This window comes from Rhinolophus sinicus, chromosome 9 (assembly GCF_057876585.1).
Source record: "Rhinolophus sinicus isolate RSI-liver-muscle chromosome 9, RSI-T2T, whole genome shotgun sequence".
Taxonomy (NCBI): Eukaryota; Metazoa; Chordata; class Mammalia; order Chiroptera; family Rhinolophidae; genus Rhinolophus; species Rhinolophus sinicus.
The window spans coordinates 30,065,703-30,082,218 of NC_142509.1; the positions used below are offsets into that span (position 1 = coordinate 30,065,703).

The following is a 16,516-nucleotide window of genomic DNA, read 5'->3' on the forward strand; positions in this document are numbered from 1 at the left end:
CTCATCGTCCAGGGCTCTGCTCAAATGTCAAATCACCATAGAGGCCTTTCTGACCATCGTATCTGCTAGTCTCTTAGCCCACTGCCCCCAACCCATCACCACCCACCCATCCACGTCACCAACCCCATCTGAGATCTTTCAAGTTACTTCTCAATGAAAACGGGGTACTTTGTTATCTTTATCCATCAGTCTCTCACCCTAGAACAGTGCGTGATACTTAATATAAATTTGTTGAATGAATGACCCTGATTAACTCAAACCGCTCACGATGGACAATGTTTACACTTTTCACTGAAGAATGAATATTAGCTTTCGTGTTTTTTTCATTTAACGCTGGACATTAGCAAACTATTCTTTTCATCTGAGAAACTGTCATTGAACCACTGCCAAGTGCACGCACGTGTGTGTGTGTGTGTGTGTTATGCTTCTGTATGTGGATATAAATATATCACAAGCAGGAGCTACTCTGAGGGAGCAGTGAAGAGGGCCCAGATGGCTGCTAACTCCCCAATACTACCCTTTCTTCCTCCCCTAATACTTTCAATGATCTATACGTGCCCCAAGATTTATGAATGAATGAATGAATGAATGAATGGCCTGGAAAGTCCTGTACTTAGAAACCCCCAACAGAACTGAGATTTAAGACAGTCTGTCTCCAGGCTAGTGCTATCCACCAGGGAGCAGCTTCTTGCAAAGCTTCAACGGCCGGGTCATCCAGGTGACCTGGGACCCTGCAGCGATTCAACAAGCCATACCTGGTCAGTGGCTTGCAAAGTCCCCTTGGTTACATTCCCAGCACAGACAGAGCCTGGGCCCACCTTCTTGCTAACTTGCCAGTCTCATCCCCATTCCTGCCCCTTATCTGCCTGACCACGTTCTGCCACATTCACGAGGACTTGGGGGAAGTGTCTGGGAACGTGAGCCAGCTCAGCAAGTTCGGGTCCTCCGCATTTCTATTTTGTACCGGCCAAAAGAACAGAGGCAAATATACTTCTGAAAGGAATCGTGATGATCTGGGAGAAAGTGGGAATTGATTTGCGAGCCTTTCCAAGGCTTCCTGTGGTTGTCTCAGGATGCTCCCAAATTAGCGACCCCACAGCGCCCCCTGCTGGCTGTTGGCCTCTGCTAATTCCCTTCCTGGAGCTAGAAGGGGGTGAAGTCTTTGCTCTCCAGGAACCAAGATTGGTGTGAGCTCAGAGCAGACTCAGTCAGGCAAGTCCATATAATTGACAAAAATTAGGGCCCCAGAGAGGGCAAAATCCATCTAGGGAAAGAGAGTGGGATTCCAGACTCTAACACCCCCATTCACAATTTCAGTCACCAAGTTCCCCACCACACTAAAGAAAGGGGTTCCTTGCCTCAAGAAAACACTTGACACCCCAAAAAGCAAATGTGCCAGCACAGCTATTTTTAATAATGGTGGCTATTTGCAGCACAAAAGGCTCTTGGTTGTGCCAAAAATTCCTTTAAATAACGAGTCCCATTAGTCTATTCAAGTGTTAATTTACATACCACGGAGAATGTACAAATTTCATGTTGAATATCAAGTGTCTCTCCGCTGAAAACCAGTTGGCAATGAAGAAAAGGCAGATCAAAGGATTTGATTTACCAACGTAATCAATCCCAAAGTTTTCAGGTATTGTCTAAAAACTCAATATCTGTACTGAAACTTCTATCAAAGACTGGAATAATCATAAGCTGAGAATTCATTCTGGAAGCCATTCACTTAGCCCAGGCCTCCTGCACTTGAAATACAAAAATCAATGTGAAAGGGCATGACCCAGCAGGTATAAATGAGGTTCTCTCTGGGTTTCTCCTTAGATCTCTCAATTCTATAGTATCGGTGTATTTGTATATGACAAGAATCCAAGCTTAAGGCCAAGTTCTTTTCCTTCTTCCATGACAATATGAAGACCCTGGTTGCAAAAGGGTATGGAGCTTGGGATTCTTAAGAGAGATGGAATTTCGCAAAATGGGGACATCACTGTCTTGGCACCAATGGGGGTGGTGGTTGCTAAGAGAACCTTGATTGGTACTGAGAACAGAGCCTGTTTCAGCAGCCGGGAGACTGAGGTTCCTTCAATCAACAAATGTTTCCTGAGCACCTCCTATGTACCGTGCCCTGTCCTAGGTGCCAGGAATAGAACAGTGGACAAAACAGACAAATTCTTTGCCTTCGAGGGTTTATGTTGTCCTGGAGACCAGGGTGGGGCAGCCAGGGGGGCACCCACACACCAGCTAATGACGTAAACTCTACTATTGGCCAGATGATGTAACTGCTATGGAGAAAAGAAAAGCAGAGGCAGGAAGATAGAAAAGCAAAGAGGTCTGTGGACTGAACCCTGGGGGCCTCCAAAGCCCAGAGTTTGGGGAGATGAGAAGGAACCAACAAAGGAGACTGAGGCAGGGCAGCCAGAGAGAAGGTCAGGAGAGCCTGGGGGCTGGAATCCATGATGAGGAGGAAACGAGCAGCCGTGTCCAGTGCTGCATCCATGGTCATGACCAACAGCCTGGGAACCGGCTGTTGGATTTGCAGTGAGGAGCACCAGGGTGACCTTGCTAAAAGCCGTGAGTGGGTAATAGGGACAAAAGTCTGGTTGGCAAGGGCCTCAGGAGAATGGGGGGAGAGAAGCTGCAGTCACAGGACAGACAAAGGAGCAAAGAAAGGGGTCAGTAGCTGGTGGGCCTTATCTGATCGTCCCCCTGTCCTTCCCTCCAGCCGATCAACCATCTTCGTGCGTCTCCACACCAACGGGAATCAGGAACTGCAGTACCAGCCTGGGGACCACCTGGGCGTCTTCCCTGGCAATCACGAGGACCTCGTGAATGCCCTGATTGAGCGGCTGGAGGATGCACCCCCTGTCAACCAGCTGGTGAAAGTGGAGCTGCTGGAGGAGCGGAACACGGCTCTGGGTAATTACGGCCACACCGGGCACCCCACCTGGCCACTCCCAAGGGCCCGTCCCTTCTCCAGAAAGTCCCAGAGGCAGTTGGTATCTGGGGAAGATGAGAGCCATTCTTCTTCCCAATTGCCAATCCAGGTAGGAGAGTGGGTCTCTGTTACCTCCAGTTTATGAAATGGAAGGTGCCCCATTGCTCTTGTCTGAACGACCTTGGCCCACTGGCCAGGACATCCATGGTTCGTCAGTGGGCGAAGGGGCTTCTACCTTCCTTTATCAGCTAGAAACTGACTTGAGCAGTGCCCACTCTTTCTCCTTCCTTGTAACCACCGCTCCACTGCCCCCACAAGTAAATAGCAACCGGAATCTGACCCTGCCTCCTCTGAGAACCAAAAGGTACAACGTGAAGCTCGATGGTCAGCTAGGAATTGAATCACATTTCTGACGTCATTACGTCAAGTTCCAACCTTTCTCAGCGATGATTCTTGACATTCCCATTGAAGAACTTTCAGAGGCAAATCGCTCTCAATGCTTTGTCTCAATAGATGCAGGTGAGCTCAGGGCTCAGACATGAGGAACGGCAGTGGTCGTCCATGACAGCCGGTGACCCATCACCTTTTCAAAGGTGCGAGGGTGTAAAGTCAGAATGTGAAAACAGTATGCAGTCAAAGCCTCCTGAACAATCCCTTAGGAAGGCACCACTTTGGAGAGACATCTTCTCGTAATCAGTGTAACCCAGACAGTTCTTGCTTACTCCGTGTTGGAACTGTGCTTTTTTATCTTGGGTTGATAAAGTAGCTTGTGTGTAGGGGTTATATAACATGAAAAGTACACAGAGCCAGCATAGTATAGCAGTTAGAACAAGGTCTGGAACCAAACTGCCTGACTTCATGCTTCTGCGCTGTGCAACTTTGGGCAAATTCCTTAACTTTTCCATGCTTTCATTTTTCTCAATTGCAAAATGGGGATAATAATAGCACCTATCACTTAGGTTTTGTGAGTTTGGGGAGATGAGAAGGACTATATGAGTTAATGATATAAAGTGCTGAGAATAGTACTTTCCGTGGAGAAAGTACTAGGTAAGTGTTAACCATGTTTGTAATTTTAAACACTAGCATCCCACTTAAAAGAGGGAGAGGCTGACACCGTGAGAGGACAGACAGAGCCAAAATAGACTCACAGCTCACACGCAGTTGGTGGCTCACTGCATAGAATGCCAGGGGACTGTCTCATGCTATTTTAATATTTGTTTATTTTAAAATTTTTGGACTAGTTTGCTCAATTGATTTTGGATATGCTCCTTGCACACATGAGGCAACCACGCGGTACGCAGGAGCCTGGGTGTAGGTGTGGAAGATGGAAGATGGAGAGCTGAGCTGAGCCCAAGCCCTCAGAGCTCAGACCCTCTCCTTCCCCCATGCTCCCCTAACCTCCATTGTGCCTCCACAGGAGTTATCAGTAACTGGACGGATGAGCACCGCCTCCCGCCCTGCACCATCTTCCAGGCCTTCAAGTACTACCTGGACATCACCACGCCCCCGACACCACTGCAGCTGCAGCAGTTTGCCTCCCTGGCCACCAGCGAGAAAGAGAGGCAGCATCTGCTGGTTCTCAGCAAGGTGGGTCCCTGGCCTCCTACCACCTCTAGGGGGCGCCTTTCATCTCCTAGTCTTCGGAGAGACGTAGAGTTATTACAACAATTTTCCAGCAGATGGCAGTCTTGGGCAAGGATGGCCATTTTCCAGTTTGCAGAAAGTCACCATATTGGCTAGTGCAGTTGGGCTCGTCCTGATCATCTCCCCTGCTTCTAAGGCGTGACAGAACAAGAGTGACATCATTGATTCTCAAAGTTCCTTCTTTTGGAACCCTTGAGCTTCCATATTAGCCAGTGCTTAGAAGAAACAGCAGAAGAAACACTTAAAAAAGTTGTACATGGCTGCTTCCGGAGAGTTGGAAACAGATTGGAGAGGTGGAACAGGCGAGCATTATCTTTCATTATAAGCTTTGCAGAATTATTTAACTTTTTAAACTGTACATGTGGAACTTTGATTTAAAATTTTAAATTAATGAGGGGAGATGGCTAATGTAAAGAGGAACCAGAGCTTGCACTGTTTGCATGGGATTGTTTAAAGTAGAATTTGATATAACCATATGAATTAGTCCATTTCTTCTGAAGAGCACCAACTCCAAGATGGGATTAAACGAGCGAGGATTTATATGAAGGGAAACACCGGTGTGAGAAAAATGGGAAGGGAGTCAGATAAGGCTGGGAGAACCATCAGACCTCAAAACAAGTCTGATCCCAGGTGAAGGAGAGGAAAAGAAGTTAGAATGGGAGAGTCCAGGGCTGCCTATGCAGTCTAAAGAAGGACCACCCAAGTGACCATGTCAGTTTCAGGTGGACGTCAGTTTCAGAGAGCAGCTGCTGGGGCTCCTGGCCAATCCGGTGCCCCTGCAGTGGGAGATCAATGAGGCTAGAGGTCTGGGAGGCACGTCCTCAAGGATGCCATTCCCCATCAATAAAGCAAGGATGGTCTTTAGGGATGTGGGAAAAGTCTTTGTTGTATAATGCACTTATAATGGGTTTTATCCCGCCTCAAAATCTGAGCCTCCCAAAAGCAATAAGGACTGCCCAGGGCAGCTTCTGAGATGTAGGAAAAATAACTCCACAGCCCCCAAGGAGTGTCTCGGTTCCCTAGTAACAGCTGGGCTTTGTTGTCAATACTCCCCCGAACATGGCCCCCCACACCCTAACCTGTTACTTCAGGGCTGTCGTTTACCGTCTGAGCATGCTCAGTGCAGATGCAACACCAGCCTTGCCAACCCACAAATCACAGGTCTGTATGCTATACCTGTAAGCCATGACTTCCTCCACAGTGTGTCTCTCTTGACCTTTACATGTGGCAGGAGAGTGTGATGGTCAGGAGTCAGGATTCTGGGGCCAGGCTGCCTAGGACAGGGGTCAGCATGCTGTCTCTGTAAAGGGCCAGGTAGTAAATATTTAGCCAGGTAGTAAATGCCTCACGGTCCATTTGGTCTCTGCCCCACTCTTCATCTCTGCCATTGTAGCACCGATAGTGTAGATAATACATAAGTGAGTGGGTGTGCCTGGGTTCCCATCCAACTTTATTTATGGACACTGAAATTTGAATTTTATATCACATTCTTGTGTCATGGACTAGTACTCTTCTTCTGATTCCCCCGCCCCCTTTCCACCCAACCACTTAAACATCTAAGCAGGTGGTGAGCCCGGTTTGGCTTGCAGGCAAAAGCTTGCCACCCCCGACCTAGATTCAAAACTCAGAATCACCACCTTGTAGCCAGGGGACCTCTATATCCCCCAGTTTCCTTATCTATAAAATTGGGATAACAATCACACTTATTTCATGAGGTCCTAATGAGAATGCACACCGGGCATAGAATAATTACTATGTAAGTGTGAACTAGTATTATTTGCATTGGCCTTTTTCCCTGGACCTGCTCCAAGCCCTCATTGGAAATTTGTACCAGGAGCTGAGTGCGAGTTTTCCTCTGTCCCTCTCCTTGGCACAGGGCTTGCAGGAATACGAGGAATGGAAATGGGGCAAGAACCCCACCATCGTGGAGGTGCTAGAGGAGTTCCGGTCCATCCAGATGCCGGCCACCCTGCTCCTGACCCAGCTGAACCTGTTGCAGCCTCGCTACTATTCCATCAGCTCCTCCCCAGACATGTACCCTGATGAGGTGCACCTCACCGTGGCCATCGTCTCCTACCGCACCCGAGGTGGGCACACGCGCTGGGAGAGGCTCTGAGTCTGCATTCCTGCCTCCCCTCCCCCCCTGCAAGTCTGCCAAACCCCTGGGCAGAGACGCACCCCCAAACCAGGAAACAGGGAAGGGGCCGAGCAGGCAAACTGTCCCCTTAGGCAGAGCCAACTCCGTGCAGAATTAGGAAGGGAGGTGAGATGTGTATCACTCCCCAAACCTGAGACCCCTTTTTACACCCTCAAGGCAGGAGCTAGAACAAGCCACCATCACCCATTTCCTTGGAGAAGGGAGCTCTCTGCTGCAGGATCTCCCACTGCTTGTAGGTCAGTCAGATCACCCAACTTTTTTCTCCCATGCTTTTCGTCCTTGATAAAGCAATTCAAATGCACGGTGCCTGGGAGAGCTCCGAGACTAGGATCCCGGCAGGTCACCAAGAGCACACTCACCAAGGCCCTTTCAGTGGGCAGGATTGGAATCCGACCCACCCCCACCCAGCAGAACCCTGGGCACTTTCCCAGCCACACACTCACCCCCCAGCTATACCGTTTCCTCTTTCCCTTCAGAGGAAGGAGCTCCAAGACAGAAACTTGACAATGGGGCTGTGAGCCTTCTGGACAGAGGGGAGTGGGGAGGCCAATGGCGGAGAAGCTTGGGGGCAGTAAGTGAGCCAAACCACCTTGATTATTCTGCCAGATGGAGAAGGACCAATTCACCACGGCGTGTGCTCCTCCTGGCTCAACCGGATACAGTCTGATGAAGTGGTCCCCTGTTTCGTGAGAGGGTGAGTGGCAGAGGAAGAGAAAGGAGCAGCCATCCCAAATCCGCACACTGAGGTCCTGAGTTGGGGTGGGTGGACCAGCCCGAAGGGTTCTAGAGAGTTGGCTGAGCCAGATGGGATGGAGGTCAGCATTCTGCATCCTTCCGAGTTGTCAAGGAAACAGGATCATGAGACAAGCTGAGGACGTCCTCTACTCAAGGTCAAGTCAATGCAACAGATATGTATCAAGTACAAGTACTGTGTTAGATGCTGGGGCTACAGTACAGAGCCAGGCAAATGCAGTTTCAGCCTTCATGGAATTTGCACACGAGGGAATTCTATCCACATTCTACTGGACACCCCAGGTACCCCCAGATTCTTAGAGACAGGGAAGATCCAAACACCTGCCCCTAACCCCATCAATCAAAGCCTTTCCGCCCAAACTCAGTTTTAAAGGATATTCCTGCCTAGAGGTAATAACAATGCGGTATTGTACGCTTAAAGTTTTGTTACGAGGATAGATTTCATGTTAAGTGTTCTTATCACAGTCAACCAACCAAAAGAAAAATACAACTTAAAAAAAAATACGAAGATAAAGGATATGCCTGAGCTGAGGCCCACTCTAGGTGCCGGCTTTGTCAGCCAGTAACGTCTTTATCTGAATGGTGTCCTTGGCCAGCCATTTTTCTCAACTGTTGAGGGTAGAACATTCATGGAATGGTGCACAGACCGTCAGGGGAGCTTCAAAACTACAGAGTTCTGAGTCCAGACTTAAACTGCATTGCCCAGACATCTGCACCCGTGTTTCACACCCTCCAGTGATTCTTTTGTACACGCAAGTCTGTGACTCCCTGATTATAGGAGAGTTCACAGATGGTTAAGTCACTGGTTCTCAACCGGGGTAATTGTGTGCCCTCAGCGACAAAATTGGCGACGTCTGGAGGCAGTATTCGTTGTCACAGCTGGAGGGTGTTCCTGGCATCTAGTGGGTGAGGAGGCCCCCCAAGTGCTGCTCAGTATCCCACAATGCCCAGGACAGGCCCCCACCACAGAGAAGTATGCAGCCCCAAATGTCAGCAGTGCCGAGATAGGGAAACCCTGAGTTAAATCAATCCCACTGCCGTTGGTGGCTCAGCTCAGCAAAGGGGATAATTGAGAAATGGAGTGATAGCCAGACTCTGAGGACCTCCTGTTTTGGGAATTCCCCCAACTCTGCGGGACGTCCCACCCTAAGGGGCACCTGGCCCAGGCTGAAGCACTGCAAGTTCTGCTGTGTTTTTACCCAAGCCGGCCACCGGGTCTTCCCAAGACCCAGCTGTTCTTGATCACATTCGACTCAGCCAGCCTTCTGGCTTTCTCTTCCTTGAACAGAGCGCCCAGCTTCCACCTGCCCCGAAATCCCCAAGTGCCCTGCGTCCTGGTGGGCCCGGGCACCGGCATCGCCCCTTTCCGAAGCTTCTGGCAGCAGCGGCAATTTGATATCCAACACAAAGGTGGGTCATGGTCCAGTAGCCACGTGGTTTCCACCCCTGGACCTGGGGAGGCCCACCTATGTCTCAGCAGCCCAGAAACGTAATGGCATTCTCTCTCCAATGCATCACTGCCTGGGGGAGGGGTGGGTGGGAGGGCATAGCAGTGACCTGACCCATGATGTAATTCAAAAGGCCTATCCAGGCCAGCCCAGTGGCTCAGGCAGTTAGAGCTCCATGCTCCTAACTCCGAAGGCCACCGGTTCAATTCCCACATGGGCCAGTGGGCTCTCAACCAGAAGGTTGCCAGTTCAATTCCTCAAGTTCTGCAATGGATGGTGGGCAGCGTCCCCTGCAACTAAGATTGAACACGGCACCTTGAGCTGAGCTGCCGCTGAGCTCCTGGATGGCTCAGTTGGTTGGAGAGCGTCCTCTCAACACAAGGTTGCGGGTTTGACTCCCGCAAGGGATGGTGGGCTGTGCCCCCTGCAACTAGCAATGGCAACTCGACCTGGAGCTCAGCTGCACCCTCCACAACTAAGACTGAAAGGGCAACAGCTTGACTTGGGGGGAAAAAAAAAAGACCTGTCCAAACAAATCTCCCACTCAGCTTATCCTAGGGCCTGAAATTCCACATTTCTCTGACTGTTAAGATAGGACCCCCTTCTAAAAATTCAAGCAGCCCTAGAAGGGGTAAGCATGAAGCCTTATCCCATGCGTGTTTATAGGATTCTCAGAGGCTCTTACTCAACAGCAGGCTTTGCTGTGTGACAGACACACAGATCAGCTTTGGGAGGAGAGAGGAAAAGAAACCCACAGTGGCGGCATGCATGAAACAGGGATTTCTTGAGCATCTAATAAATGCCAAACCCTTTTGCAGGCACTGGAGGCATAGCAATGAACAAGACAGGAACACCTTTAAAAACACAAAATGCCCCTATGGAACTGTCATTCTAGTGGAAGAGCTAACATTTATAAAGTATTTGCTCCGTCCCAGGAACCGTGGTGATGTTTGGTATTCATGTCTCTCAGTGACCCTGTGAGGTAGTTGCTATTATTATTTCCATGTTGGACATGGGGAGACAGAGACAGAGAGCATTAAGGAAGGTGCTCATTGGCACACAGAGCTGGGATTGGAACCCAGGCGCTATAGCTCCAATGTCTGGGCTTTTAGCACTTCCCACACGGGGCAGGAGGGAAGATTGAGACCCAGAGAAGAGAGGTCTGCCAAAATCTGAGCACATTTTACCTGTTTGGGAGAGAGAGAGAGAGAGAGTGAGAGCATATACTGGCCTGCCCCCGTGTTCATGGGCCTCTAGCTGCATGGCCCCTGCAGCACTGAGGTTTCCAGCACCCCACCCCCCAGCACCACCTCAAAGCAGATGTCAGAGCTGTTGGTGACACGAGGTCTTCCTGGCCCCCAGGAATGAGCCCCTGCCCTATGATCCTGGTCTTTGGGTGCCGGCAGTCCAAGATAGATCACATCTACAGGGAGGAGACCCTCCAGGCCAGGAGCACGGGGGTCTTCAGAGAACTGTACACGGCCTACTCCCGGGAGCCAGACAAACCAAAGGTAACCCCGGCCTGTCCTCGGCCCCCTACACAGCCCACACACCCCTCCCAGAAACCCCTTCACCCTTTCTGCATGCTCCTCCATGAAACTGCTCTGTACTTTAGGAAGCGGGGAGCCTACAAATGTCAATTTAGAATATTTAACAGCCCATATTATATTATGCCACTTACATGAAATGTCCAAAACAGCCGAATCCATGGAGACAGAAAGCAGATTTGTGGTTGCCAGGGACTGAGGGGCAGGGGGGTGGGGGGTAGGATAGAGAGTGACTGCCATTGGGTACAAGGCTTTAGTGGGGGTGATGAAAAGTTTCTGGAACTAGATAGAGGTGATGGCTGCACTTAATGCCATGAGTTGTACACTTTTGAATGCTTCAATGGTAAATCTTATGTACATTTTATCACAATGAGAAATTTTTTAATATGAATGTAAAAAAACAAAAAAACAAAAAACTATTTAACAGCCCATAAGAAGCCCTACCAGTCAGAATGGACACAAGCCACAGGATGGGAGCCTGTTTCTACTGGAACTTGGGGAGGTCTGGGTTGGTGGGCAGGGGGATGGTCCAGGGAAGGGGCCAGGACAACTGGAGCAGGGAGCCTTCTGGAGATCTGGGCAGTGGCTATTTGACGACAGGTATAGACGCATAGCAACATTTCAACAGCCGGGATAGGCCTGCCAGGACTTCACTAGCTAAATGTCAGCATCACTTGGTGGGGACAGTGGGGGAGGGGGGTGTAGGGGGGGTTCCTACACAACTTAAAGACATCAGGAGCAACTGAGACAAATTCCCTGAAGGCTGTTTATCCCATTGGACACCCTTGGGCCTGCTTGATATTCTCGTAGCCCACTGCTTACACCAGCTCTTGCTGCAGCAGCTGGCTTTGCGCAGGACTAACCTGACAGCTCCTCACCTGGCCCCATCTCTTGCTGTCGCCTGGGGCTTCTCTGGCCCGCCCGCATAGGATGCCTGCAGTAAGAACCCGGCTCCTACAAGTGTACAGGCATTCACACCCCATGGGGGACCACTGGTTGTTGCAGAGAGGAGCAGGTAGAGAATGCCCCGCCCCCGCTGGTGCTCCTCCAGCGGGTGGTTCTAGGGTGTGTTCTACATGGCTGCCTAGAGGGTCCTCAGCAGAAGTGGAAAGCAGCTTATTCATACAGCCTCAGGCTGGCTCTCCTTCCTCCCTGATTTCACACTCCCCAATCCCCTGGGGTCACCCGGAGAACTGTACTACCTGCCCACAAGCTCCCGGTGGCGGTGGTGGAGTGAGCTACGCAGGAGCGTTACACAGCCCGGCTCCTGCTCACTGGGCCTCACGCTGCCCACAGAAGTACGTGCAGGATATCCTGCAAGAGCAGCTGGCGGAACCCGTGTACCGAGCCCTGAAGGAGCAAGGGGGCCACATTTACGTCTGCGGGGACGTCACCATGGCCGCTGATGTCCTCAAAGCCATCCAGCGCATCATGACCCAGCAGGGGAAACTCTCAGTGGAGGATGCCGGCGTCTTCATCAGCCGGCTGAGGGTGAGTGATGGGCTGGATTCCTGGATCCCTTTCCCGGCATCCCGTGTCCTGTCGCCTCTTCCTCACCCCAGCTGTCTCGATGATTAGGGGAGCCATGATGACATCCCCACTCCCATTCTTCCATTTATGGCTGGGGGTAGAAGATTTACCCCCATAGTTGAGAGAGAAGGAAGGATGGTAGGGTGTGCAGGTAAGTATATTAAATATGGTTGGAGCTGTGGTGTGTGAAAATAACAAGTGGGTGAACTAACTGGGTAGCAAGACAGAAACCATCCTAACCCAACTTTTCCTGCCCCCCAGAACCAAGCAGTAGCACTCTCTTGTGCAGTTGTGTAGGTTGGGCACTGCACAAAAAGGTCTAAGGGAGGCAAGGGGGAGCTGAAAGCTGTCCCATGCTTAGTTCTCCAAGTCATTCACCTTGGCATGGAACTGGGTCCACCCCAGACAGAGACATGCCTTTTCCTATTTTGTACAAAGGTTAGGAGCCACCCCACATGCAAAGTCCTAACTGTGTGACCAACTGCCCGAAAGAGAAAAAAAAACTGAATCTAGACTTCCACGAAGCTCCAGGGGCGATCCCATCTTTCTCCCTGCTTCCTAAATGAACAATAATCAACATTTTTTGCAGAAGAAGCGCTTGCTCTGAATCTGATGCTAAACCCCAGTAGATTAAAAAAAAAGAAGAGCTTTTTGGTAGAAATGTCAGAGATCCAAGGAGAGCTGCAGAGGGCCCCTTCACTCCGTCTCTTTGCTATTACCCTCAGGAGATACTTTCATAGATTCCTGAGCACTCTACAGAATAAGGTTGAAAAACCAACCCAACAGAAAAAAATGAAGCTATCCTACAGATGAACAACTCTCTTTCAAACCTTCTGAACTTAAATCAGTGCATCACTGTGCCCAAGAAATCACCACTTTGGCAACAGGGAAGGTGTTCCCTGAGTGCTAAGCGGGCACTTTTTCTTCTCTCCCATCCCTGCTGGTCTCTAAGGGCTGTGGTGTTTCACACTAAACCCAGCCGTGCCCAGGTCTGAACACGCATAAGTAAAGAGTTGGGAGGAATGGGGGAAATGGTGGGGTTTCCATGTGACCTCAGAATTGACAAAGCAGCAGCGCTGTTCCTGGACAGGAGCGTAAGTGTTCTTTGCCATCTTGGCTAGAGGGGTCCCATGCCTTGGAGGACAAAGGGTTTTGCTGAAACAGCCTTGGAGACCAAGGGACCTCCAGGGGCCACTGGGTTAGGCCTCCTTTCTTTAGGAACCATTTTCTTTAGGGATAGTCCATTCCTGCATGTCGGCACATCTACCCCCTCTCCGGGACCTTGGCTGGCATTTGAGGGCTGTTTCCTGACTATTTTTGTCCCCTAGGATGATAATCGCTACCATGAGGATATTTTCGGGGTCACCCTGAGAACGTACGAAGTGACCAACCGCCTTAGATCTGAATCCATTGCCTTCATTGAGGAGAGCAAAAAAGACGCCGACGAGTAAGCTGTCCCCGTCCCACAGGCAAGGGGTGGGCAGAGTGCTCTCTTCTGGGTCCTGATGGGCAGGGATGTCTGATTTCATTACCGTGGCTTTCCCACAGACGGGTTCCCCTGGGACAGCAGCACCTGAAAATGTGTTAAAAATGCAAATAGGCCACCCCAGACCAGCTGAACCTGAAATTCGTATGTTAGGGTACAGTAGTTTGTGTTTCAACGAGCCCTCTGGGAGATTCTGAGACCCCTTCAAGTGTGGGAACCCCAGTTTTGGATGCTAGTTTATGCCTGGGGCTCCCCCTAGTGGAACGATGTATTTCCAGCGTTGACAGCACCTCTCTCATGCGGCCAATTGCTGGGAACCGTTTCATTGATGCAAATCCCAAGTGGCATTATTTTGCCAATTTCACTACTCCACTAGAAATTGCTGGAAACAGTCCAGGGCACCACCATATTGGGATTGAATCTCACTGTTTAAGCCTGACCTCAATGCCATGATACAGTAGCCTTGACTGTAACCTCACTTCCCCCATTCCCTGCCACAGAATGCCTGGAAACCGACCATCCTCTCGCCTCTGCAGGCGTGTTGCCTGCAGACCCCAGTGTCCTTTACATTAAATTAGGTAGGAATTCAGCCGCCTCGTTTTCGGGAGCATAGGTCACACACTCCATTTCTCCAGCACCCTCCCTTTTTTCCCCCGACGACACGGCAGCCTCAAAAACATACTTTTATGTCCAGTAGACGCGTGTTATTGCCATTAAGATCATAACTCCAGCGGTTGTCACAAAGCTCCTTTAAATGTCCCCCTTCCTGGGCTGTTGTGTCAGTGAGAAGCATTCATTCATTCATTCATTCATTCATTCATGCGTTCATTCAAGACAAGCCCCAACTGGGTGCCAGGTCCCGTCCAGGACACTGGGGCTACAGAGGAAACGACAGTGGAAGCCGCTGCCCCCAGTTTAGGTGGTTCTCTCTGGGTCTTTAAGCAAACAGAACAGTCTTGCTCTGGTGGCACTAACACCCTGCCCACTTTTCTTCCCACAGAGTTTTTAACTCCTAACCGGATCCTCTTGCCCAGACGGATGGCAGGGGGGCCGCCCCATGCGCTCCGGCAGGGGTGGCAGCAGGTTTTGTAAGCGTGGACACTGCTGAACCTTTCCTATGGGACAGCGCGTGGCCCCCGCTCTGCCTCTCGTCCTGTCGCCGCGTGTCCTGGTTTCCCTCTTCTGGGTTCTCGCCTCTCAGTGTTCCCTTCTTGGGTTTCCTCCTTGAGTTTTCCTGCTGCAGTGCAATGCCTTTATAATCCGCAGTGGCTCTTACAAAACTGTCCCCCCCCCCCCTTCCTGACAAGGAGACATCAGCGGTGCGTGAAAGCACTGGAACATGGGCATTGCTCGTGGCATGGCTGGTTTTCTGGGGATCCCCCTGGAGAGGCTGCAGGGGCAACACAGAATAGTTTTCTGAGCCAGTCCCTCGGCCACTGAAGTCCCTCCTTACCCTTTTTTATGATAATGTTCTGGTTGTGCGCGTGTGTGCGCATGCGCAGTGGACCTGGGTCGCCACCATCCTCTTGCCTGTTGCAAGCGTGTTGCCTCCAGACCCCCTGTGCCAAGAACCGCGCCCCAGCCTCTGCTGGCTCCATAACTAAGGGTCTGTGCTAGTGTCCCTTTAACACTTGGAAGCGCTCTAATGGTCCCGGTTATAAAGGGTCAGGCATGGAGAGGGGCATGTGGTGATTAAGGGTGAAATCAACGAATTCAATGTATTTCGATTCTGGCGCCAGTTAGCGGAGCCCTCGTTGGAAAATTAACCCATCTAGTGGATGGGGCAACACCTTCTCCAACCCCACCAACCCCAGCCGGAATCATCTGATTTGGCCCTCAGAGGCAATTCCACCCTCGAGGCCAGAAGTAGTGTTGTCCAAGGGAGCGTGCTGGAAATAAGAATCTTCTCGTTTTTGCCACCTGGTGACTATGGACAAGTCACTTGCCCTCAGTCTCCCCTCGTTGTAATGTTATAAAGCTAAAAAGTATAAAAGGATCAACCTGTAAAGCTGTGAAGACTGGAAACAATATGAAGGAAGGATGTCATCGTTCTGTTTTTTAGTCTCCCAAATGGGGCTTGCTGTTTCACCCTCGGGGGTAAAATAATGGAAGCCAGTCACAGTGGAACCGTTTTGGGGAGGGAAGCGTAATGGAGCACCGCGTGGCTTCTTCTACAGGACCATAGCTCAGGGTGGTAGGAAGAACCTGGTCTTCGGTCTTTTGGCTTTCTAAAAGTGATCCCCCAAATTTTTAACCTGATAAAATAATTTTGACAAATAAATTATCCTTAACTCAGATCAAAAATTGGCAGCAGTCTTTAGCAGGAATCAGGGCAGGTAAAATTTCTGCCTGGCAGGCAACCTACTGAGTTTACCCTCTCCAAGAAAATGCACTGGAAGAGTCCCTTTATACACTTAAGTACTAAAAATCAATTGCAGGCAGCGTCCAGAGAGAGCCAAGAAATCCCAGTGGCCCCACACACAGGGACTGCCTCCAGGGGTCTACCCTGGGCCCCCAGCATTGGAAGGGAAGCATTCAGCCAGTCCCATCCTTCTGTTTGGTTTGGTTTTGTCACACAGAAAGATGGCACTTCCTTTATATACTGCACAATGGGCATTTCTTTCTTGATGCTCAATTTGGGGGTTTGCCAAAGAGAAAGTGCCCTGGCCTTCTTTGGAAGGGCCTTAGAATGGGGGTGCCAAAGATGTGTTAAGGGGGGGACAACTTCCAAGACTCTTAAAGTCCAAGGATAAACTCTATCTCACCTTTCCCCACCCACCCTGGCAGCTCTCGCTGGTGTCCCATCCCTGGGACAGAGTTATAATCTCCCTGCCTGCCTTTAATCCTGTTTGCTCCTGCGCAGGCTTCCATGGGCATAGAGATCAAACACTCAGCATGCTCCCCAACCCTTTCGGCCCTGGAGCAAAGCCCATTGTAAACCCCACACAATTCTGGCTCCTAGTAGCTTTCCTCCCAGGGGATTTCTTTCCAACCCCTTGAGCCTTTTGGAGATACCTG

General features: G+C 50.4%; 1 protein-coding gene across 5 annotated transcripts in view; it reads left to right on the plus strand.

Moving 5' to 3' along the window:
• The window catches only part of NOS1 (nitric oxide synthase 1), a 155,923-nt gene extending 141,191 nt beyond the window's left edge, over positions 1-14,732 (plus strand). For all 5 annotated transcript variants that reach the window (XM_088800987.1, XM_088800985.1, XM_019753977.3 and 2 more), the window contains 9 exons: positions 2,720-2,913; positions 4,350-4,519; positions 6,453-6,663; positions 7,341-7,428; positions 8,776-8,897; positions 10,298-10,446; positions 11,779-11,973; positions 13,341-13,459; positions 14,499-14,732. In XM_088800987.1, the coding sequence (XP_088657113.1) occupies positions 2,720-2,913; positions 4,350-4,519; positions 6,453-6,663; positions 7,341-7,428; positions 8,776-8,897; positions 10,298-10,446; positions 11,779-11,973; positions 13,341-13,459; positions 14,499-14,514 (1,264 nt within the window). In that variant the 3' untranslated portion in view covers positions 14,515-14,732. The remainder of the gene's footprint in view (positions 1-2,719; positions 2,914-4,349; positions 4,520-6,452; positions 6,664-7,340; positions 7,429-8,775; positions 8,898-10,297; positions 10,447-11,778; positions 11,974-13,340; positions 13,460-14,498) is intronic.
• The last annotated feature ends 1,784 nt before the right edge of the window (positions 14,733-16,516 follow it).